The 24490-nt window shown below is 41.0% G+C and overlaps 1 protein-coding gene across 5 annotated transcripts in view; it reads right to left on the bottom strand.

Annotated features, from left to right (window-relative positions):
• Nucleotides 1–24490, bottom strand: part of FYB1 (FYN binding protein 1) — a 66850-nt gene that overhangs the window by 34675 nt on the left and 7685 nt on the right. For 4 of the 5 annotated variants that reach the window (XR_008203201.1, XR_008203203.1, XR_008203204.1 and 1 more), the window contains exon 2: nt 5503–6652. Coding sequence is in view for 1 of the 5 variants with exons in the window: in XM_052670347.1 (XP_052526307.1) it covers nt 5503–6652 (1150 nt within the window). In the remaining 4 variants the exon portion in view is untranslated. Of the gene's footprint in view, nt 1–5502; nt 6653–12097; nt 12270–24490 lie in introns of those variants that run through there. The other variant, XR_008203202.1, reaches the window with a different exon arrangement.

The following is a 24490-nucleotide window of genomic DNA, read 5'->3' as shown; positions in this document are numbered from 1 at the left end:
ATGAAGAGAAAAGCAGAAGGACTGAGGGAAAATTAATTCAGCTAGTTGGTTGGAACTGTCTTGTTTGAGCTAACGAAAGATAGTTTGAAATTACAAAGGAAGAAAAATCCTTTTTTGAAAGAAACCTTACAGTAATGCTGTCAGTGACAAAACTCCCTTGGGGCCAGATGCACTCAAGTGATGACAATGCACTTGTACAAAATTGCATATTGCAATTGCAGTGTACGAAAATGTATGGGTTTTCGTACACTGTGGTCTGGTTTGCATCAAAACTCAGAGCTTTGAATGCATTTCAGCCGAGTATCTTTCTTCAGTTCTAGGAACTTCAAAAATTGATTCTTCTGTTTCTCAGCCATGTTTAATATTTCAGTTTAATTTTGCTGAAAGATGAATCCTTTAGGTTCCCCTATGTACAAAGACAGGAATGTCTTTAAAGGAAACCTGAAAAGTTTTTACCTTAGTTTATTAATTACTTGCTAGTCCAGATTTCATAGCACTTTCAAGCAGATCAAGAAAAGTTATGTTATTTACACCATCACCTTGTTTTACTTCCATCTAGACAGATCGCTTGCCTCAAGTTACAATTCTCTTTCTCATCTTACACCTTATGACTGAGCTGTTTTGTAACTATCCAGTTGAACACTGAAGAAAAAACCACCAGTGACATTTTAAGTCTTGATTCTGCTGTAAACTGTAGTGACTTCCTGTGATTAAAAAAATCCCCTTTTTTTTTGTAACTTTGGAAGATTTTGTTTCATTTTGCCATCTTACAAGGACAACAATTTGCTGACTTTAAGGGACTCTCTAAAGATGGTCAAAATGTTATTTTGGCGGGTGTACTGCTTGTCACTTAGAAAAGTGTTGTGCTATCTTAGACAGCATGCTTTGCACCTCCACTTTTAATTCTGCCAATATCACATTATCTACTACAAACAGCTTTGCCGCTGACTAGTTATGCAACAAGTTGTAGAACAGAATGCTAATGCGGCCAGCAACACTGCCTTTATGCAAATTATAAATTTTCTTGCATGCATTATCTTCTCCTTGATTCAGTACAGTTTCCTTTCATTTCTCCCACCACCACTCAAAATCTTCTCCCAAGCAAAATTCAGAGCACTGGTGACTTCTACAGACTTCATGTGGGTGGCCATCTGCGCTGACAGGAACCCACTGAAGTCAGCCCAGGTGCAGTTCTCTGAAAGCAACTGTGTGTTGTGGCCTCACATGGAGTGATGTCAGTAAAACGGTTTTGTTTCTCTCTTTTATTTTTTTAAAAAAGCCCTGTTTGAACTTTGGATGCTTGTTATTAAACATTAATGTGAGTGTTATTTTCTGAGTGTAGAAAGCACGTGCATCCCACTGATTCCAAGCTGAGGTAAGTATGATCTCAAGAAAATAGATTTAGTGGGGCATGACACAAATTTAGACTGAAATAATTCTATGATTCTGAGTTGGAAGGAACTTGCAAGATCTTGCAATGAACTCCTGGCCTCTCATGTGAATACCCAAATATCAAACTCTGATTCAGAGTGTTGTTCAAATGCCTCTTGAACTCCAGCAGCTTGGGGCTGTGCCTGCTGCCTTGTGCAGCCTGTTCCATGCCCACCACCCTCTGGTGCAGAGTCTTTTCCTAACATTCCTCTGACGCCCCCCTGATGCAGCTCCATGCCCTCCCTGGAGTCCTTTTGCTGTCACTAGAGAGAAGTTGACATTTGTACCAGAGTGCCATGTATTCAGAGGCCCAGACTGGAATTTTTTGAAACCCATCTTCAGTGGAAAGGAGTAATAAATTTGCCTCAGCAGTGCATTTGTATCTGCAGGGGTGTTGCCAGGATAAAATGAAAATCTCTAATCAATAGCCAGGCAATCCATAACATTCATGCAAGAATGATGGGCTGTCTAAATCCTTCTTGTACATGTGAAGAACTGCTGCATCTGAGGTGAGTTTTTCAGCCTCGTATATAAAGTTATTTTGTGCCCAATTAATACTTTTTAATGAAAAAAAACAGTACAGTAGCTTTCATGGGAAAATATAGCAGTCAAAAAATTGAAGAAAAAAAAAGAAAGCTGTGAACTGATGCTTTTGAGAAAGCCAAGTTCAAAATCCTGTTTTCAGTCAGTAAATACAAGTTTTCTGCACCCCAGGCAGATGTCCTTAGCACATCTTAAACAGTTGCCATGAATAAAGCTTCTCTCTTCACAAAAAGACACTATAAAGCTCAAGTTTTGCTCTAGTACAGATTTAAAAAACAAACAAACAAAAAATAAACAAACAAGCAAAAAAAAAAAAAAAAACCAAAAACAACAAACAAACAAACAAAAAAACCCAGCAACACCCCAAAAGGTTAGATCTCAAAAATCCATCCTAATGAATGAGAAAGCCTTCTCCATTTCCTTCACTATCTCCGCTTTTTACTCAGTCTATAAATCACAGCAGAGAATAAAGCAAATATGGCAAAGCTGCTATGTGTCAGGAAAAAGTAATGAGCAGAAAGAATTAGTGCTTTTCAGTCCTGAAATGACAGATAAAAGAAAAAAAGAAAATAAGAAAAAGCAGTTTGGTTAAACTGCCTTTCCGAAGCAGGTAGGTTTTGTCATTCAAGTTTCCAAGAAACCCAGCAGTAATGAATAACCGCCAAACTGAAAATTAGTTTCTTCAGGATTTGCTCTAGAACATAGAACCTAGAACTCAGCTTGGTTAGAAGTAAAATTGAAAATTATTTTTTTAATTATTTACAGTTTACAGTGTACAATTTTGTGTTTCAGCCTTGGTCAGGATTACTCAAAGTTTTAGCTATTAAAGCTCATATTTCTTTTGTTTAATCAAAACTTTTGCAAGTACTCATTGCTGACAATGCTGCTTTTCCATTGTGAAATTTTTCTGGGCAATGAATGGACAGTCGTTCTTGACAATGCTCTATGCTGAAGAGATGGCTGTTCAAACTGTTATGAATTGATATATTTCTTTTGAAGAGACACAAATTTATATCATCTCAAGACATGGCCCTGGTAATGAGTTTGAGAGAGCGTTTCCTTAAACACAGGATTACAGAGGGAAACCAGAATATAGCAGAATCTTCACATCATAGACTCATAGAATGGTCTGGGTTGAAAAGGATCACAATGATCATCCAGTTTCAACCCCACCTCCACGTGCAGGGCTGCCAGCCACTAGACGAGGCTGTCCAGAGCCACAGCTGACAAGACAATACATTTTATGTTACTGATAAACTCCTTCTTTTTGAATAGCAGAAAATAGTAATAATTATATATAGCTACATGCATGCTCTATCGTGGCCTTTTGTTTTCACATAAACTCTGATAATTTTCATCTGATCGTGGCACTTTTAATTTGATCTGTCTCACAAAACCCAGTCTGGAGTGCATTCAGAACTGCCAAAACACAAGTAATGCTGTATTCTAAACACAGAAAGCACAAGTAAAATTTTATATCAAGTAATTGACATCAATTTACCTGATGGTTGTGGATTCCTTTAGAGCATCTGTTTTCAGCTTCATCAGATGCTGAATCATGTAATTGAGCATATCTCTTTCCTACTTAGTATATTTGAAATTTAAGAATCTAAGTTTGATCTGTTTAATTAACCTAAGAAAGGATGCTTAAAATAGACTAATGTAGTTAATGTGAAATGACCCCCAGTGTCAGAAACAGCTGTGTGTTTTACATGACACAATTTGTAGTGGGACATAACTGCATAAAATGACTTGAGCTAAAAAATATTTGTGAGGCCTGAGTATATTCTTTGCTTCCCAAACTCAATGTAGGTAATAGTGCATTAAGAAAAACAAGTAAACAAAACAAAAAAAACCAAATAAGTGAAAAAAAAAGCCCTCAAAATTTAACAGAAGAGTAATTTTTTTTTGTTTCTGTCCTTTATTCCCCTTCATGCACTGCATTCTCCTGGACACATAAAGCTTAAAACTTTGATTTTAAAAATATGATCAGAATTTTTTATGTGATCATAATTCCCAGTACCTGGTCATATAACAAAAAAGAGAGAGAGCCCCCTCAGCTGCCCTACAACTATATATAAGCATGGCAATTGGCATGCCCCCCTCCTGTTGGAGGTGAAGACAGCTGATTAGGTCGTGCCAAGGACTACCTGAAATGCACTGGGGGAAAAAACCTTGACCTAAAACTTTTAAGAACAGGTGTTTTAAAAGAAAATTAACGACATGCAGAACATCTGAAAAACTGATCTCTCCTTCAAGGAAGTGACAGCAGATTTCTGGGTCTAACTATAAGAAGAACCATCTTAGATAAATTAGATTTTCAGACACAGCTTTTTTTTTTTTTTCTCTTCAACTTGTCACACATGATGAAAGGAACTTGTTGAAGTAGAAGCAGGAGTGGAGTCATGGCAATTACTTTTCTTCACAGAATCACAGAATTGTAGGGGTTGGAAGGGAGCTCCAGAGATCATCGAGTCCAACCCCCCTGCCAAAGCAGGTTCCCTACAGCAGGTCGCACAGGTCGGCATCCAGGCAGGTCTGGAACATCTCCAGAGAAGGAGACTCCACCACCTCCCTGGGCAGCCTGTTCCAGTGCTCCGTCACCTCACTGTAAAGAAGTTCTTGTGCACATTTGTGCGGAACTTCCTGTGCTGCATTTTCCAGCCGTTTCCCCTTGTCCTGTCTCTATGTACCACTGAAATGCACATACTCCTATATATTTTAAATGTATTCACAGTCTATTATCACACGCAAAGCAATCTCAAGTTTTACAGAAATATATTAATATTTGTGCCTGGATTACAACTATAAGAAATTTTGAAGTCTTGGCTCTTCATAAAAATAGTGACGCAGAGCCTCAGATGGCTACAAACTTCTATGCTATTGAAATCACACAAATCTAATAGAAACTACAGAGTGAAGGAGATGCTTATAGGATCTAGATTCAGATTTGGGTATGAGATCTATGCAGTTCCACTTGGGAATGATTGATTCTGTAATCTTGCAAAGTGTTCTAACGTGCACGGTATTCTAATATTCTTAACACTATAAAACTCAGTGGCTTATAGGGTCATGTGGTTAGTCACTGTGAATGTTAAAGAAGAAAAAAATGTATGGTTACAACAGGTTTACTATCACTTAGATATCAAGATGTGCTCAGGAAGTTCATTTGAGAACAGAACAGAGTACATCAACACCTCAGTTATAGGAAGTAACTAGTACAGTGTCTGTTGTGAAAAGCACTTAGACTCGCTGCTACGAGTAATAGCTACATCTAAGCAGTTTTGAAAAACAAATAAACCCAATACAGAAAATATTCCTTCTACGCTATATGTTGCTGAGATAGAAAGAATATAATTTTAATTTCTGTCCTGCTCAGAAGAGGCAAAGGCATATACTAAGGCTTTAAGGGGCTGTCTGATGCACAGGTCTTGCGTCATTTTCAAACAGAAGGGAGGATTCCACCTGAATTGAATTGGGTGCTGAATGGGTAGAAAAGAAATAAAAGCAAGAACAGAGAGGACTCACTGTCTCTTGGGATGCTCTTCTGGAACCTTTCCAGGTCCACGCTGGGTGGTCGGCTGGGCTTCTGTGGTGGCTGGCCCAGCTTGAACAGCGGGGGCAAAGACTTCCGTTTCGGGGCTCCTGAGCTCCTATCCCAGTCATCCTTCTCTTCTGACCCACCCAACGACTTTCCTGCAGCAAACGCTGTGTTTGTTTTATGGAACTTGGGAGGAGATAAACCAGATTCTTCCTGGATGATTTTGTTCAGAAAGATATTCCTGGAGGCACTCACTCCCTTTTCTTCAGTCTTTTCCTCTGCATTTTTGGGAGTGCCTTGAGATGCGCTGGACCAGTGGCCAGTAGTTTTCAGAGCCATGTTAGAAAAATGACTGCCTACAGTTTCTGCAGCGCACTTACTATTTTCATCCATTTCCTTTGTTGCTTTAAATGAGTGCATATTTGGTCTAGGGCCTCCTAGACCTTTATGTGGGAAAGCATTTTTACTTGAGGTGTCTTCATTGTGGGAAACTGTAAGGTTTACAGCAGGCTTCTGTGCAAGAGCTGGTTTGGAGAAAGAAGGCTTAGGATCATTTTCTTGTGTTGCAGACATGAACTTTTCCTTAACTCCAGCTACTTTTGAAAATGATGCTTTTTCTTCACTCTCTTGTGCTTCAGAATTAAAATTTAGCTTTGTTCCCAGAGGCCTTTTTTCCTTCTCTTGAGGAGCTGAATTAAGAAGCTTGTTCCCTGCAGATTTTGGATACAGAGACTTCAGCTCTTCTTTTGCCAAGTCACTGCTTTTAGTAGGGGTTTTAGTGTATCCAGCTTTTCCATCACTTTCCCTATTAGTTGCCTGAAGGTGAACCCCAAACCTTTGCCCAACTGGTTTCAAATATGGGGGCTTTGGATCCTTCTCCGTCTTATCTTCAGTTGAAGGCTTGACTGCCAGAGGAGGCTTAGGATGAGCAGGTTTTTGAGAAACACTGGGTCCTGAAGGAGAAGCTGCATTTCCTTGACTTGCAAATTTCTCAAATACTGCTTTCCTTGTTTGTAATCCTGAATGGGTTGGTTGTCCTGTGACTTTAGAGAGTCGAATGTTACCAGAAACATCCTCTGAAGGGCTGTTACCCACGTTAAACTTCGCCATGAGTGACTTCACATCTGCCTTTCCATCCTATGGGCATAGAGAAATAACAAAGAAAAAGAGACAATGAGAAAGTGTCAGTTGAAATGTTCACACATACTGTACTTTAAAGAATTTCCTGGTCTGAGGCTTGTAGTACTGCTGATTGGCTGTGGAGATATTGTAGCACATCTTCCTGTAGGGTTAGAAAAGCTAAGCACTTTGTTGCATTCCTGGTGTGGTTATATAATCTTCTAAATTTTTCACAACAGGTTCTGCATTCAGACAGCGATCATTCAGCTCCTTTTGTTCATAGCATGATTTCTGATTATTTCTGGAACCAGGAAATAAACAGCTGGTATATATTAACATGAAGATATCCACAACTTCAAAATTAAAGTATTCCAAAAGATATGAGTATCCTGTGCTTAGAAAAATAGAATATACTGGAACCTGGACAGTACGTCAAAATGGTGTTATTCATACCAGATCTTTGGAGAACTGAGAGTTGCATAAACAGAAAATCTTCTGTTTTGGAGAGACTGTGCGACAGATTTTCTTTCCCTTCTCAGCAATTTGCTTTCCTACTGCTCTCCACCTTCCCCTGCTTTGTCCTTGTTTCTGTTCTCCATTTTATATCTGATAAACACTGTACATGGGTAGACTGAAAGTGAAAATATATGGAGTAAAATGGGAAGAAACGACAACCAGTAAGCAAAAATACTGTAAAAGGAAGAAGATGAAGAGTTCAAAGTGAGTAAAATTCAGTTTCATTAGAAAATGTTTTAATTGGACAGCTCTATTTAAGACCTTTGAGGATCAGCCTTCGATATGAACTGAGAACAAAAGCTGAATACAGTTTGACTCAGTGCAGTTGTTACACAGTTCAGTGAAAGATTTGAGCAAAGGGAAGTGAGGTAGTCACACCACAATGGCCTGGGTCCACTCTTGTGTTACAGTTGTCACCAGCAGCAGGGGCTACTCCTTTGCAAGCACACAGTAGTGTCAGAACTGATTCATAGCTTGTACTAAGTGAGATCCATTTTATGCAGGAAGGTCAAAATGTAAAACTAATGTTATGAAGCAGAGATGTTAGAGCTAGTAACTGCCCTAAATTCTCTGTTTAGAAACAAAGATTATCACTATCCAGTACAGTACATAATGGTCTAAAAGAATATTTTAAAGTAAGATCAGCAAATGAATTATGTCTTCAGTCAGTACGGTTTCAGTGAGCATTTAGTAATTTTTTAACTTCATTAACAAGATTTTCTGAACTGTGGTTGTCTTCTCCTTTTGCCTTTTGTTTGGTTCTGTCATGCTATGAATTTCCTGATAAGCTGGAGTAGTTTCACTTGTGACTTCTGCAACATAAATTTAACTTTCTCAGTCTTTCAATACCACCAAGAAATTCAGTCTTTCCAAACTACACTGCACTACAGAGCTACTTAAAAGAAAAGCAGCCAAAACAGTTTGAAACCTATCCCCAGAGTACTCGATTATCTCTTTTTCTCTTGTAGGAAAGGGAGGAAATGCATATGTACTATGGAGATTATCAGGCTTAAGCTATCTACTGCTGGTTGCTATACGTGCGCTCAAACACACACACAGTCACACTACATAGATACATAAATATATATCACTAATCATTCAAGATTTCTCACATAAAACCTCACAAAGCACTGATTTTACCCACATAATGAGAAAATTAGGCTGATTTCAGTGCCAGAAAGAGTAACAAAAACTTCTGGTTTTGATCTCTTGAATCAGGTGCTTTTTGTTTGTTTGTTTGTTTGTTTTTTGACTTCAGTAGCAAAATCTAAACCATCAAAAATACAGTGTTTTAAATATTCAGAACTTGTAAATGACAATCTAATCAATAGCTTGGCCATCTCAGAAGCTTATTTCTTTGGAAAGTTATAGGAATAATTTGGTTCTTCTTTCTTCCATTTGTAATTAATGAAAGCATTCTGTACGAAGCTACAGTAAAGTGAATGTTTGGGATAACAGACATTCAGCACGTAAACCTTTCAGAGGTTGGAAACAGGGATTTTAAGAAAGTTTTCCTGTTGTAATGTGCAGTTTCTGAGAACTTTTCTATATCCTGGCAATAACAAGATCAATTACATTCATACAGGTTTTCAAAGGCATTAAACAATCCACTACTGCCCTGTCAGGACTGTTTATTTTCTGTAAGGACATCAATAGATTTGTTTTAAAAAATGCCTTCCTGGCACTGTGAATAGATTTCAAACATTGTCCTTATCAAACAGATGTACAAGCTCATAAAAAACAAGCTCCTGGAGATGTAGAGGGGCTTACAATCAGCAACATAACCTCTCTCACTCACCGTAAGCTCAGTAGTGAGGGTAGCACTCTAAGAATCAAAGGAGAGTAAGAAACTGAGAAATCTTTCTGTGTCTCTATAATGTATATAATCATTCTCTGATTTAACAAACGTATAACAGGAGCCATATTGAGGATTCTGAGGTAAGATCAAACTGTCAGTTAGACAGATGGAGAATCTTTTATTAGTGATTTCTGCTGTTCCTGCATTTCCCTTCCCAGAAGGGACAACAGTTACCTCTTCCATTAGCATATACAATATGTTGTACTTAATGAAACAGGAACTTGAAAAGATTGTGAAACTGGATTAAGTTTACCCCATCTTTCCTACCCGAAGTGCAGTGTGCATGTTAGACAGAGGAGTCTCATGCAAGAAGTACTTAGGTAATATTCTAACTTTCTGTTTGCATTCTCTTAGACTCAGTACAACATTCACCTTTTGAACTGGGCCACAAAGATGGTGAAGGGCCTGGAGCATCTCTCCTATGAGGAAAGGCTGAGTGAACTGGGTCTGTTCAGCCTTGAGAAAAGAAGACTGAGAGGGGACCTGATCCAGGTCTATAAATATCTGAGGTGTGGGGGGCAGAATGGCGAGGCCGGACTCTTTTCAGTGGTGAGTGGAGACAGGACAAGGGGAAACGGCCGGAAACTGCAGCATAGGAAGTTCTGCACAAATGTGCGCAAGAACTTCTTTACAGTGAGGTGACGGAGCACTGGAACAGGCTGCCCAGGGAGGTGGTGGAGTCTCCTTCTCTGGAGATGTTCCAGACCTGCCTGGATGCCGACCTGTGCGACCTGCTGTAGGGAACCTGCTTTGGCAGGGGGGTTGGACTCGATGATCTCTGGAGCTCCCTTCCAACCCCTACAATTCTGTGATTCTGTGAACTGCTGGAAGCAGCACAAAGTACACAGTAACAATTCCTTTGCAAGGAGATGGATGCATTTAAATGTGCTTGACTCATATCTAGAAAAATACTTTGGTTTTGATTCCCAGGTGTTAATCAAGGAGATTTGCATGAACGTGCTTTCCCATTTTCCAGTTCCTTCAGATAGGACCCACGCAGATATGAAGATACATTTGCACAGAATTCTTCAAAGAGTAGATTACATTTACATTTCAATGTACAAGTGCAATTCTCCATTATTTACAATATATGTATTTTTTTCAAAATAACAGTACAATGAGAACACAGCAAAAGTAAAAATTCCAAATTATTTTCTCTGAACATGTCAGTCTGAACTGGCAGTCTGATTAAAAACAAAACAAAAATAAATATATATTATTTCATTTCCATCTTGATGAAGCCAAAAGAGTTTTCCACTTCAGTTTCCCCTAGTGGTTGCTTTTTCTTTGAGTCAATAGCACCACTGGATCAATAAAGGCAACAATAGATGTGCACATATGGTTTGTAGTTCAACAAATAAAATGTGTGTTACTGTAGCATGTACAAGTTTACAAAGCTATTATTTTAAGAAAAAAAGCATGCATATATGTGAACTCTGTTATTGTGAAAAAAAAAATTACAAAAGCTGCTAACCACTGAAGGAATTGAGCTCTAATCCATGGACAAGATATAATGCATAAGGTATGGGGAAAAAAAGGTAAAGAAAATGAGTAATGCAAATTAAAGATAAATACAGATCTGAAAGTCAGTTGGCAACATAAAAGCCTAATTTAGGTTCTACAGAAGTGTATGGATTGAGGGATTTTAGCTATTTGCATAAAATTCTAGTATTTTATATTAATGATAAATTTTGCTTGACTATTTCTTTTTCCAGACAGAGAGATTTCAAAATTACCAGTTGTACAGCAATTGGCAAAAAAATAACAATTTTTTATTTTCGGAAGGGACAAATAATATTCAATTTACTTGTCTTGACTCTGGTTGTAATAATTAGTTAAATAAAACTTCTTTTAATTAAGAGTTCAACATTTGGAAAGTGGAGTCAAGATATTGCAGTGTTCTGTACCTACAGATGCACACAGCAGAAGTGTGAAAAACAAGCAGAAAGACAGCATCTGCTCAAATAGAAAGAATGGCAGATGCAGTGCTTGTAGAGTAATGAGCCCAATATTTCAGATTGGAAATATAGAAAGGGCCAGCAGTTATTCTCTTTGCTTTTCTTGAAAGGCTGACCTTTCAACAGGTCTGCAGGACAGGATAGATGGAAATCTATGGGATTCCTTGGAGAAAGGTCAACAGCCTTTTTGTCTCCTTGATGAAATCTTTTAAAATATCTGATGCCAGCAAATGAAAGTAGCACATCCACACAGACATGTGGTTGTCAAACTGAGACAACCTGACTACACAGTATTCTGTGTCTTTTTAGTGTATTCCACTAAACCTCTTTTGTCCCTCTCTTGTAATGTTTTCTCATCTGTCCCGCAATCCTAAGACCAAATACACAACATTGCAGAAAAATGAGAACAGTGTAACACTTCCATTCCATTCTGTGTACAGCAACTACCTTTCAAGAATCTTTAATTTGACTCTGATCATTCTAATAAAGCTAATTGAACTTGTCTGAATCTCAAGGAAAAAAGAAACCTCAAGCTCTTGGCACTGTAAAGATCCTACCACTACTTCTAGAATTTCAAGATCCTGTATGACTTTAAAGAACATTTTGTGCAGTGTTAAGACATTAATTACTGTTCTGAAGCTGAAAGAAAAATACCTTCCATGACCCACTACAAAAAATACTTGCAGTCTTTTTAGTATCTCTCATATTCACTGACATTCAATGATATCTCAATTCAGAGTATGATATATGTAAAGAAAAAATACCTCCAAACCAACAGCCACAAATAATACAAAAAGATTAAGCTGAGTTGTAGCTAGATGATTTATAATTCTATCTAGAAAATAATTGATTCTAATTGCCTCTCATTTCTCTTAGTCTTCAAAATGCAAATGTCACTTAAAGTAGGGCTGCCTTTAGTAAAAACTCAGGCAACCAAACACAAACCTTAGAGAGAGAAAAGACAGTTTCGTCAACTTGGCAACTTTTCAGCTGGACAATTAGTTGCAAGAAAATTTTACAATAGAATTTCCACATGTACAAGGTCATATATAATATCTTGCTCTGTTTATATATTTTTTTTCCTTGAACTTTGTGCTTTTATTTATTAGATAAACAAGTACAACAATTTACCTGGACTTCCCAAAGCTCTCCAGTATTTTGATACAAGCAGAAAAACGAGCTCCCTCAATGAGACAATCCACGGAGTCTGTCACATTAGCAGCCTATTGTGTTTGCTAAGAGGAGTTCTCAGAGAGCTTGCCTAAGAGAGGCTTTGCTTGTGGTTTTCATTATCATGACCAGTAGAAAAAAAGCTGCTGTCCTCAGGATATTAGGTAAGAAGTGGCAGAGGAAAAGGGAACTAAAATGTGTTCAGGCTGGCTGTTGCCACCGGCTATATTCATTACACGATATCTTAAGAGCAGTGTGAGCTCCAGCATTGCATTTGCACCATATTGCCGTATTGGTACAAGCTTGAATTTTAGAGAACAATATTTAAGGAAATATTTGTGGGAATTAAAATTGTAAAGAAAGCATATGGACCTCTTGGGTCATGAAGTCTAACCACCTGCTGCCAAAAAGAATCACTGCATCCATTCCTAGTCATCAACCGAAGATGTCAGCTAAGGTGTTGTTTTGCTCCCACTCTCGCCAGTAGTTTCTCAAGACATTCTGCTGGCCATTTTTTCTAAAGCTTTCGCTTTAACAGAGTTTTTGTTGTTGTTGTTTTTAAATTATGACCATAATCCTTTTTTTTTTTTTTTTTTTTTTTTTCCCTCACCCTTTTGCCTCTCAGTTTACTGCAAAAATCAAAGACTTTGGTACGATATAGGATAAGAAAGATACTGAGAAAACGAGTTTTATGAGAAACTCCAAACCTGCTGAAGATAAATCCAAAACATAAGGCACAACCCTCTGCTAAATACAGCTCAGTGAATTTTCTGGAGCTCTGCATGGTAATGAGATCGCAGATGAAAAAATTTGTCTTCAAGCTTCACTAGATGTTGTTTGCTTCTTCCTCATTATTCATCACTACTTCTTCTGTGCATTTTTTTTAAATTTTTTGAATGCCCAATTAAAGCACTGGAGGTGCTTGGCATTTCTGGATTAGTTGTGCAAACCTTTCTATTTTAGCTAGTTCAGAAGACTATTAGCGTGTTGGAGAAAGCTTATTTGAGACAAAAATACTACTACTTTCTCTGTATTTGTCACTTGCCAATGAAAACAATTTTTAAAAATTACTTCAATTTTTTTTTCTTAGTGGGAGAAATGCAGTTCTGAGCAATATTCTTCATGCTATTTATTCTGCTATGCCCTGTATTTGATTTATAAACTCATATTTATTTGTGAAAATACACATTGATCACAAGTGATGAAGCTTTTATCATTAGTCTTACAGCAGATTGGACTTTGTAACTTGCTATTCTATTTGGCAGACTGCACAACTGTTTTACAGTGCTATATGTAACAATATAGTCATTTTGCACTGGTAAACTACTGCAAGTTATGGCTCACATTATCAGGCAAATCATACAGCGATCAAAGAATGAACTCCTCTTGGAAGCTCTGAGTGCTAGAGAGTTCCTGCCTTCTCCTTCATCCACTGCACAGTTGTAAAGACGTTCCTAATTGATAGAAGGCTGCTGAGAAAATGAATTGCAACAAAAACACCGAAAATCACAGTTTAGGCTGCAAAAGTGCTGTGAACGTTGCTCATCTACAATATGTATGATTCATTTTATACTTGCAGGTGCAACGGCTTCCTGGATCCCCTCTATTTCTTCCACATAGAGTGGAGTATGTTTCTGAGTACTTTGGGGAAATTAGTTTTTCTTTATCTGAAGAAAGAATGTGAAGGAATTAGTATTTTAAGGAACATGACCTGCAAGGCTGAAAGCACACTGGAGCTGTTTTGTACTACTACTACTTTCCGCAAAAACAGAAGCAGAAGCAGCAATAAGAACTTCACAGATTTAAGCATGACAAACATATCAAATAAAGACGCTATCTTCTTGTATAGAAGCATGCCATTCCAGAATTGGTGTAGACCAAAACTGGCATCTACAGCCCAGTATAACAATGACTTTCCAAAATTCTCAAGTGTAAAATTTATCACTGCAGTCTTATGTGCTTTTTGTTAACAGAGCATTTACTCAAATTTTGGTTTCCACATATCTTTTGGAAAAATATCTGCTTAATAATTTATTTTGTCATAATCAGACAAAAGATAAAAGGGGAAAATAGTTGCCTCTGACTTGCTCTGCTTTAAGATGCTTTAAGTTTATTTTTTAAGGCAACTTTCATGCATTGTTGTTCACCCTACAGTGGCAGTCAGTCGCAACTGTCTGAACGGCTTTGGGCTTCCAGGTCAGTGCTCACAAAGAATGTCACAGTCATGATCTTGTTACAGCCACAGCTGTGTTGGTATCTTTACTTGGTATGCTGTGAACTGGAGAGGTGAAATTCTATTAAGAAAAAAAAAAACACATAACTTTTTTGCTTTCCATGTTGTTTTAGCATGCTTCCTTTCGCTGATCTTAGTGATCAAGGTGATTCCAAAGCAGGTCTGATAGCATAACAGAATCGGCTGTGGAGACTGGAGGAAGATTGGGAGATGAGCAACACAGAAATTATTTTTTGGCCAGGTAATCATTAAACCACATCTACAAAATGTTCATGGGAGAGCCCTTTCGGACAGGTGCACTAATGTCAATAAAGCAAGCCTGGCAATCCCCTTCCTAGGTCAGAAGTAGTTGTTCCATCTGTAATGTAAAATGCATGCAGATATGTGGAGTGCTTAATAAAAACAAGTCAGTTTTTCGGAGAAGCCTGTCTTTCAATCTCCTCATAACTCCCGTAGGTCTTTTGCCACCTAGTGGCAGACCAAGTTCAGCAGAAGAGATTATGTATTTTTCGTGTGGAAAATCAGTTGCATGTGCCTGTTCTCAGAGGGTTAGTCTGTCTAGTTTCATGCCACTCCTGGAAGATAACACTTCAATAATTCTACCACAGTCAGAAGACGAGGCAATGAGTTAATATGCCTGCTTAGCACTGCTATGCCAATCCTGGGAGCAGTGCTGACAGTGTGTACAGCCGCTGCCCATGACAGGTAGCCATGGCTGTGATCCAGTTACAGTATCATTCTGGAAAGCACCTGATTTTCAGTAGAAATTTGATATTCATGAACACTGGCAGGAGCTTCTGTTTTTATTGCTGTATTTCTTGTCAGAGCAGACTGTGTTATCTTTGTGTCTGCAAGACGGGGCCAGACTTCCTGAAATGTGTGCTGTTCCAATTCCACAAGGTTGATATTTGAAAGCAGTTTTAGTATTTCTGACACAAGTTTGATGTGGTCATGAACAAATTAACGGCATTGTCTCATGTCTAAATGCACTGTCATATATACGGCAACAGCTGGGCTTCCCAGATATTTGTGGACAGCTGACAGGCAGGATACCCTGAAAGCACATCAAGTTGATGCTGTGGTTCTTTTAGACTGCCATAATTACATTCTGATGAAAGTGTTGAATATAATTACCATCTCAAGATTTCTTTATACTAATGGGAGTCAGCTTTTGAAAACTGAAGAAAGAAGGCAAAAGATGATGACAGAACTTCCCCATGCCCGTTAAACTTTGTAAAACAAATGTTTCCGCCATAGAGGAAAGTTCAGTGTACTCCAGAGTGTCACAGTCATGTGCCTGTCCTTGTGGATCAGCTTGGCTGTAAGCACTGCACTAAACCACTCATTTCAGAGCATAGGTCTTCCAGTGAGCATCAAAAGCTGATGTAAAACCTCTATTAGTACAAAAAAAATTATATTTGAAAAGATTTTTTTTTTTTTTTAATAGCTTGACCTGAGCTCTGTTGGCTCAGACCCTACGAAACATTTCCTCAAAGGCAAAACCTGTTTTTGGATGCAAAACCTGTCTCTGATTAGATGGGAATTGGGAATGCTGAGCCTTCACTAAATGGTCCACAGGCACCTCAAAATCTCTCTTGATAGTGCAGGGCTGACTGTGCTGGAGAGCAGCCCTGACATGCTCAGACACACCACATTGCCCCTAACTTCCCACACACCACAATTCATGCCTTGCTGAGGAGCACAGCTGGCACAGATAGCAGCTTGATTAGATGGTTTAATGATTAAGATGAGCTAAATAGCAGGTGATGTGTGTGAAGCTGACTGCTGAGTTTTCAGTAGTGTGCTCTGGGCTTGTGGTAAGGACATTCAGACATCTTGTCCACAGGCCTGGGGGCCGTCTTGGTAAGGCATGCAAGGCAGGAAGCTGCTAAAATCAGTAGGTGAGTGGAAGGCTATAGAAAATGGTATAAGGATGGTGGAGGAGTGTGGCGGGGCTACAATGAGTTGGGCAGGGGCATTTTGTGGGGGAGAGGAGCTTGACACCTGGGAAGAGTGGGCAGCCCTTTGTCTCCCCTCACAAAGTTGTGCTCCCTCTGTTCCCCCCATGCACCTCAGCAGAGCCTGCCCTTGCCCTGCCCCGCCTCAGTTCTGCCTCTCTGCATTATCCCTGCCCGGACCTAGAATGCCGGGGAAAGCCTTGTGACTACCTTAGTAGTTACTGTGTCCTGGAAGCAGGAAAAGGAGAAGAATCCTGAAGTGGGAAAAGAGAGTATTTGGTGGTAAGTGAGGAGTATACATGGTCAAGTGGGGAATTATCTGCTGGATTGGCTTCCTCCTCAGCCGATATGGTGGGATATGAGGGAGGAAGCAGCTTTCATATAGAAGAAGTTATTTCACTTACCTCCCACATATACCCTGGTATAAATACTTTGGTGGGGAACTATTTGGCCTGGCTTTCCCCTCAGCACGCCCCCAGCTGCTGTTACCAGCAGGAAGAAGAAGTGGAAAAGCAAGAGGAACAGACATCCTTAGCAAAACGCCTCTAACTTCCCTTTTTCCTCAACGTGTCCTTCCCCACCTCTGCCTGGGAAGAAAAAAAAAGTTCAAGAACATGCAAATCACTCACCAGCAGTTGTGCAAACTCTTTTGAAGGGAGAGAGAGACGGCCCTGTGCTCCCCATGCCTTCACATGCAAACTTCTTGCCCTTTTCACGTGTTAAACACCTGCCAGCTCATTTGTTTTTAGTTTGGAGAAGCAAAACAGAAACCCTTTCCTAAAAACATTCCAGCTCCAAAGCAAGGAGGTCCTGCTCTCACTGTTAACCCTTCTGAGCTAAAGACTTGCAGCAGGTATCTGTGACTCTTTGGGTATTCACTTAGCTCATTTACCATGAGCTTTCCCAGGGTAGAGGATAGCAACGGGCCTTTACTCTACAAGATCTCTTCCTTAAACCTTCAAAAAAAATAACTGGGAACTGAACAATTTAGGCCTTGTCAATGTTACGTGATTTTTATTTTTTATTTTTTATTTTTTTATTATTTTTTTTTTTTTTCCTCTTCCTTGTCACTGAATTTAAAAACTTCAATATCAGGCACATTTGGTAGCAAGCGCCCCTGCCATATTACTGGTAAGCAGCCTACTTTTGCTTTAAAAAGATATTTACTTAAAAAAAAAAAAAAGAAAAGAAACAGTGCTCACAATTAATTTTGTAAAGTCAAGCAATCTCTGACAAACTCAAGACAAAAAAATATTTTAATAATATGCAACTGACATCAATTCACACTATAGGTGATCTCAAGTAAATACCTGTAACATGTATAACTGAATTTGAAAACATATATAACAGAGAAAATGAAGGCTCAAGTTGAATTATTGGTTGCCATGATTCTTTCACCATTCTCCCTCTGAACTCTTTCATGAGTTTCTGTGATAATTAGTATTATTTAGTATAACCAGAGAAACACAGAATTGTAGGGGTTGGAAGAGGCTTCCAGAGATCATCAAGTCCAACAAGCAAAGCAGGCTCCCTACAGCAGGCTGCATAGGTAGGTGTCCTGGTGAGTTACAGAATCACAGGGGTTGGAAGGGAGCTCCAGAGATCATCGAGGCCAACCCCCCTGCCAAAGCAGGTTCCCTACAGCAGGTCGCACAGGTCGGCATCCAGGCAGGTCTGGAACATCTCCAGAGAAGGAGACTCCACCACATCCCTGGGCAGCCTGTTCCAGTGCTCCGTCACCTCACTGTAAAGAAGTTCTTGCGCACATTGGTGCGGAACTTCCTGTGCTGCAGTTTCCAGCCGTTTCCCCTTGTCCTGTCTCCACATACAGCTGAAAAGAGTCTGGCCTTGCCCCTCTGCCCCCCACACCTCAGATACTTATAGACCTGGATCAGGTCCCCTCTCAGTCTTCTTTTCTCAAGGCTGACCAGACCCAGTTCACTCAGCCTTTCCTCATAGCAGAGATGCTCCAGGCCCTTCACCATCTTTGTGGCCCTCCGCTGGACTCTTTCCAAGAGATCCCTGTCTTTTTTGTACTGGGGAGCCCAGAACTGGACGCAGTGCTCCAGATGAGGCCTTACCAGGGCAGAGTAGAGGTTGAGGATCACCTCCCTCGACCTGCTGGCCACGTTCTTTTTAATGCACCCCAGGATGCCGTTGGCTCTCTTGGCCACAAGGGCACACTGCTGGCTCATGGCCAACCTGTCATCCACCAGGACACCCAGGTTCCTCTCCGCAGAGCTCCCCTCCAGCAGCTCATCCCCCAACCTGTACTGGTGCATGCAATTATTCCTCCCCAGATGCAAGACTCCACACTTGCTTTTGTTAAACCTCATCCGGTTTTTTCTGCCCAGCTCTCCAGCCTGTCCAGGTCTTGCTGAATGGCAGCACAGCCTTCAGGCATGTCAGCCAATCCTCCCAACTTTGCATCATCAGCAAACTTGCTGAGGGTGGCCACTATCCCCTCATCAAGGTCATTGATGAAGATGTTGAACAAGACCGGACCCAGCACTGACCCCTAAGGAACAGCACTAGTTACAAGTCTCCAGCCAGACTCTGCACCGCCAACGACGACCCTCTGTGCTCTGCCAGTCAGCCTGTTCTCAACCCACCTCACTGTCCACTCACCTATCCCACACTTCCTCAGCTTTGTTATAAGGATGTCGTGGGAGACAGTATCAAAAGCCTTGCTGAAATCAAGGTAGACTACATCCACTGCTCTCCCCCCATCTACCCAGAGACAACATCACAGAAGGCTACCAAAGTTGGTCAAACACAACCTCCCCTTGGTGAACCCATGCTGACTACTCCTGATAACCTCCTTTTCTTCCAGTTGTCTGGAGATGACATCCAGCACAAGCTGTTCCATTGCCTTTCTAGGGACAGAGGTGAGGCTGACTGGCCTGTAATTGCCTGGATCTTCTTTCTTGCCCTTTTTGAAGACCGGAGTGACATTGGCTATCCTCCGGTCTTCAGGCACCTCCGCTGTCCTCCAAGACCTCTCAAAGATGACAGAGAGCGGTTCAGCAATCACCTCCGCCAGCTGCCTCAGCTCCCATGGATGCATCCCATTGGGTCCCATGGATTTATGAACATTGGTGTTGCCTAAGTGCTCTTGGACCGCCTCTTCCCTGACTGAAGGGAGGTCTTCCATTCCCCAGACCCTCTCACTAACCTCCAGGGTCTCGAATTCCCAAGGTGGAGCTTTTTCACTGAAGACAGAGGCAAAGAAGGCATTCAGTATCTCTGCCTTCTCAGCATCCCCTGTTACCAGAACACCCCTGTCACTTAGTAGGGGTGCTACATTCTCCCTAGTCTTCCTTTTACTGTTAACGTACTTAAAAAAGCCTTTTTTGTTATCCTTTATCACCTTTGCCAGATTCAATTCCAGGCGAACTTTAGCCTTCCTCGTTGCACCTCTGCAAGCCCTGACAACATTCCTGTATTCTTCCCAAGTGGTCAGAATCTTTTTCCACATTTCATGGGCCTTCTTCTTTCCTTTGAGTTTGCGCACGAGCTCCTTGCTCATCCACACAGGTCTCCTGCCACCCTTTCCCAATTTCTTCCTCACAGGGACGCACCGATCCTGAGCCTGGAAGAAGAGCTACTTCAATGCCGACCAGCTCTCACAGGCCCCCTTACCTTCTAATACCCTAGCCCAAGGGATAGCTACAAGTAGGTCCTGGAAGAGATCAAAGTTGGCTCTCCTAAAGTCCAGGGTAGCAATCCTACTTTTCGCTTTACTTCTTCCGCTCAAGATCTTGAACTTCATCATCTTGTGGTCACTACAACCCAAGTTGCCCCCAGCCCTTACTTCCTTGACAAGCCTTTCCTTATTAATGAGAATAACGTCCAGCAACACCCCTCCCCTCGTCAGTTCCTCCACCACCTGCATCAGGAAGTTGTCTTCAACACATTGCAGGAACCGTCTGGACTGCGCATGCCTGGCCACATTGCTTTTCCAGCAAATATCTGGATAATTGAAATCTCCCATAAGCACCAGCGCCTGGAATCTTGACACTATTTTCCAGTTGCTTGTGGAAGGCCTCATCAACATCCTCCTCCTGATCAGGGGGCCAGCAGTACACATCCACAACAGTGTCAGCCACACCAGCCCACCCCTTGATTCTCACCCACAAGCTCTCCACTGCTACACCGCTCTCCCCCAGGTGCAGTTCAATACATTCTAGCTGCTCTCTCACATAATGAGCAACTCCACCACCTCGCCTCCCCAGCTGATCTTTCCTAAAAAGCACATAGCCCTCCATGACAACATTCCAGTCATGCAAGCTGTCCTACCACATCTCCGTGATTGCAATGAGATCATAGCCGTGTGACCATACACAAATCTCCATCTCTTCCTGTTTATTTCTCATACTGTGCGCATTAGTATACAGATGCTTTATGGAAGCAGCATCCCCCTGCCACTCTCCATCCCTTAGAACTCCACCCTCATCACCCATCAAGCTCAGTTTTCAGCTTCAAACTACCTGCTCAACAGCAGTGGCCCACATTTTGTCCCCTTCTCCCTTCTTACCTAGTTTAAAGACCTTTCAATGAGTCCCTCCTGTTCCTGGGCTAGGATCCTTTTACCCCTTGCAGACAGGTGAGCTCCATATGCAGCCGTCACGCCAGGAGCCGAGTAAATTGCCCCATGGTCAAAAAAAAACAAAATTCTTGTGCCTGCACCAACCTCTAAGCCATTTATTTACGAGGAGAGTTTTTTTTGATCCTCTCAGTGTCCTTCCCTGCCTCTCAAGGGATAGAAGACAAGACCACCTGCACGCCTGCTCCATCAAATAGCTTCCCAGTCTCCTGAAGTCATTTCTGATAGCCCTCAGGCTTCTCTCAGCAGCATTACCACTGCCAACCTGAACTACCAATAAGGAACAGTAGTCAGATGGGCGAATAAGCCCAGGAAGCTTTCTAGAGATATCCCTGGCTCATGGCTTAGGTAGGCAGCACTCTTCTCTATGGGTGGGGTCAAGCTGACATATCAGGCCCTCAGTTCCTTTTAGAAGGGAGTCATCTATGACTATCACTTTCCTTTCTTTTCTTTCTTTACTGGAAGAGGCTGTCTTCAAGCATGGAGCCAACCCTTAGAAAAGCTTGGAGGCTGTCCCTCCACCTCATTCTCAGACCTCACCCTCCAGTTTCAGGGCTTCAAACCTATTACTTAGAGGCACCTGAGGAACTGAGGCAGGTCAGGATGGGTGCCACCTGCGTCACTGAGGTGGGTGGGACCTGCTGCCATTCCTCCTCTCTTTTCAAGTTGTCTCTCTCGGGCTGAGCACAGCAAGGGAGAGGGTCTCCCACAGTTTGGGGGTTGCAATCTCTGCTCTGTTCTTGCAGAGAAGTCTATCTCCCTCTCACACTCTCTAATGGTTCTTAATCTCTCTACCTCCTCCCTAAGCTCCACCATCAGGCTGAGCAGCTCATCTGCCTGAGTCCTGAATATCTCCAGAAAAGGAGATTCCACAACCCCTCTGGACAGCCTGTTTCAGTGCTCCATTACCTTCACTGTGAAGAAGTTCCTTCGTATATTTCTGTGGAACATCCTATGCTCAATTTTATGGCCTTTTTGCTTATTCTGTCCCCACAGACTGCTGAAAGGAGGTTGGCCATGTCCCTTTGGTTCCCCTCACTTACAATACTTATAAATAAGATCCCCTCTCAATCTTCTTTTCTCAAGGCTGAACAGACCCAAGTCAGCCTTTCCTCACAGCCTTTCCTCACAGAGGAGATACTCCAGGCCCTCTATCATCTTTGTGTCCCTCCTCTGGACTCTTTTCAGGAGATTCCTGTCTTTTTTGTACTGGGAGCCCAGAACTGGTTACAGTACTTCAGATTAGGACTGAGCAGGGCAGAGTAGAGGGAGGTGGATCCCCTCCCTTGATCTGCTGTCCACACTCCTTAATAATGCACCCCAGGATACCATTGGCCTTCTCAGATGCCAGGGCACACTACTGGCTCATTGCCAACCTGCTGTCTACCAGGACACCCAGGTCCTTCTCTGCAGAGCTCCTCTCCAGCAGGTCATGTCCCAGTCTGTACTGATACTTGCGGTCATTCTTTCCCAGGTGCAAGACGCTGTGCTAACTGCAACCATTAACAATTTCAGAGTCTCTTCTCACAGTCTTGGATGCTAACCGTTTAATATATGCTATTTTACAACTGTTGTATTCTAAAACATGATGTGAGAAAGGACAAGTTAAAAAACTCGGTGCTTTGCAGTTTAATCTGAATTATATAATAGGAGTGTTATTTATGTTGCAATGAAACCTTGGCCTATTTTGTCAAATCACCTTTTCATGGCAGTCACATGGCTAAAATGTGTTGGGTTTTTTTTTTGTTCTTTTTTTTTCTTCTGGTTGGTGTATCATTAACAGGTTTCAAGAAATAGATTGAAATCCTGTTGATTCACTGTTGACCTGGATACAGAAGGTAAAACCTATTACTTCCAGTTTTAAGCTCCTTTACTTCTGCTTACATGGCAGGAGTAACCCACAGAAACAAGAACTCCAACAAGAACTATGCTGTAGAGCTCACTGAACACTATGTTCACCTGAGGGAGATACCATGTAACACCCATCTCTGATACCTATAACACTCTTCTTTTTTCACTAATACAGTACTTTGATGTGGGGAGTATTTCAAAAATTTCAGTGACGCTCTTACTCTTTTAATAACAAACTTCACAGTGGTTGAGAAATGCACTCAGCAGGAACTAATTTTAGGTGGAACTAATTTTACTACTTCAAGTACCACAGATTGAGCATCAGATATTTTTGTCTGTCTCTTGGGAAATCCTTTCAATTTCTTGTCCTTTGCGTTGCGAAGCTTCTTGAAAAATAATGCTGATATTATTATTTCCAGCTGACTCATGAATGTTGGAAATGGACAAGTGCTAAGTACTTTTACAAGGAAAATATTGGTGATAGGTGGATGGTTAGACTAGATGATCTAGGAGGTCTTTTCCAAGTTTGATGATTCTATGATTCTGTGACTCTATAGATTTTGCCCTTCAGTAGCACTTAATGATGTCATAGATTCTGTGCTCTCGAGTTTATAAACTATGTGAACACATACAAGGCAATTGGTAAAAACAGACATATACTGTTAGCACTACATTAACTACTTTGAAATGAGATACAGAAGTGACTCAGCTTTGCCTGTAGTTATTTCTGTTCAGAAGCTACCTCTTCCACATCTAAACTGCAGAATAATGTGCCTCCATACAAGTAATTATTAGTGAACTTATTACATGGCTGAACAGTGCCTTCAAATACGTAGCTATTACTCATCAGCTGACTAGCTGTAACTTTCTGGACTCTGCAGTTGGACTTTCAGATATCTGTTTCTCAGCCTGTTGTCTGAGCTCAGTTAGTGCAGTCAGACTGAGTGATGGCTGAGAGTGCAGGATCAAGGTCGAAGCACAGTGAAATATGACCAGAAACAGGATACAGCATCATGGTTTTCTATAGGTATTATGATATCATGATGGAACTGGGACAGTTGCTAAAGAAGAACTACAGTTCCCAAAATGCTGCAGTCCTTCCAGATGTAAGGACATTCCTTTTCTTCTCTGTATCACCAAGCAGCACTGTTAGGAGTTGTTCTCATTCCCATTTGTTTGATTTATTCCTCTTTATTCCTTTTATATTGCACTGTTCCACATTCCTTCATCATTTTTAGTACAGCAGTTTTCTTTCTATCTCAATTGAGCAACAACTCCTTACTTCTCTTCTGGTTTCCCACAGGGGGGAGGGTGGGAAAAAGGGGGGTAGGCCTGTCACATGGCAAAGATTCAATCCATGACATACAGTTCAGATTCTTTTTTGCAGAGTTGAATATGTTTTATAAGAAAGCAGACAATAGACTAGGATCCCTGTTTGTGTACACTGTGACGTAGGAAGACGACAATCCAGGATCAGTGTTTGGGTTCATGGCAGGGAGCATGTATGACAGAACTGTGAGGTCACTGCCACTGGGCAAAAACAGTTTTAAATGTCAGCAAGTAGCCTTGCATGATTTCTTGCAGCATTCTACTTCTAAGTAATCATTTGTTTGCCACTCATGCTGTGCTTAGTTTGTGCAAATTCTCCTGTAAGTAAGCATTTTCACAGCATTAGTGGAAAATTCACAATAGAAAAACTGAACTTG

The sequence above is a fragment of the Tympanuchus pallidicinctus genome, unplaced genomic scaffold (genome assembly GCF_026119805.1).
Source record: "Tympanuchus pallidicinctus isolate F22 unplaced genomic scaffold, pur_lepc_1.0 scaffold9, whole genome shotgun sequence".
Lineage (NCBI taxonomy): Eukaryota > Metazoa > Chordata > Aves > Galliformes > Phasianidae > Tympanuchus > Tympanuchus pallidicinctus.
The sequence above is the reverse complement of the archived record's forward strand: the minus strand, read 5'-3'. Positions and strand labels throughout refer to the sequence as shown.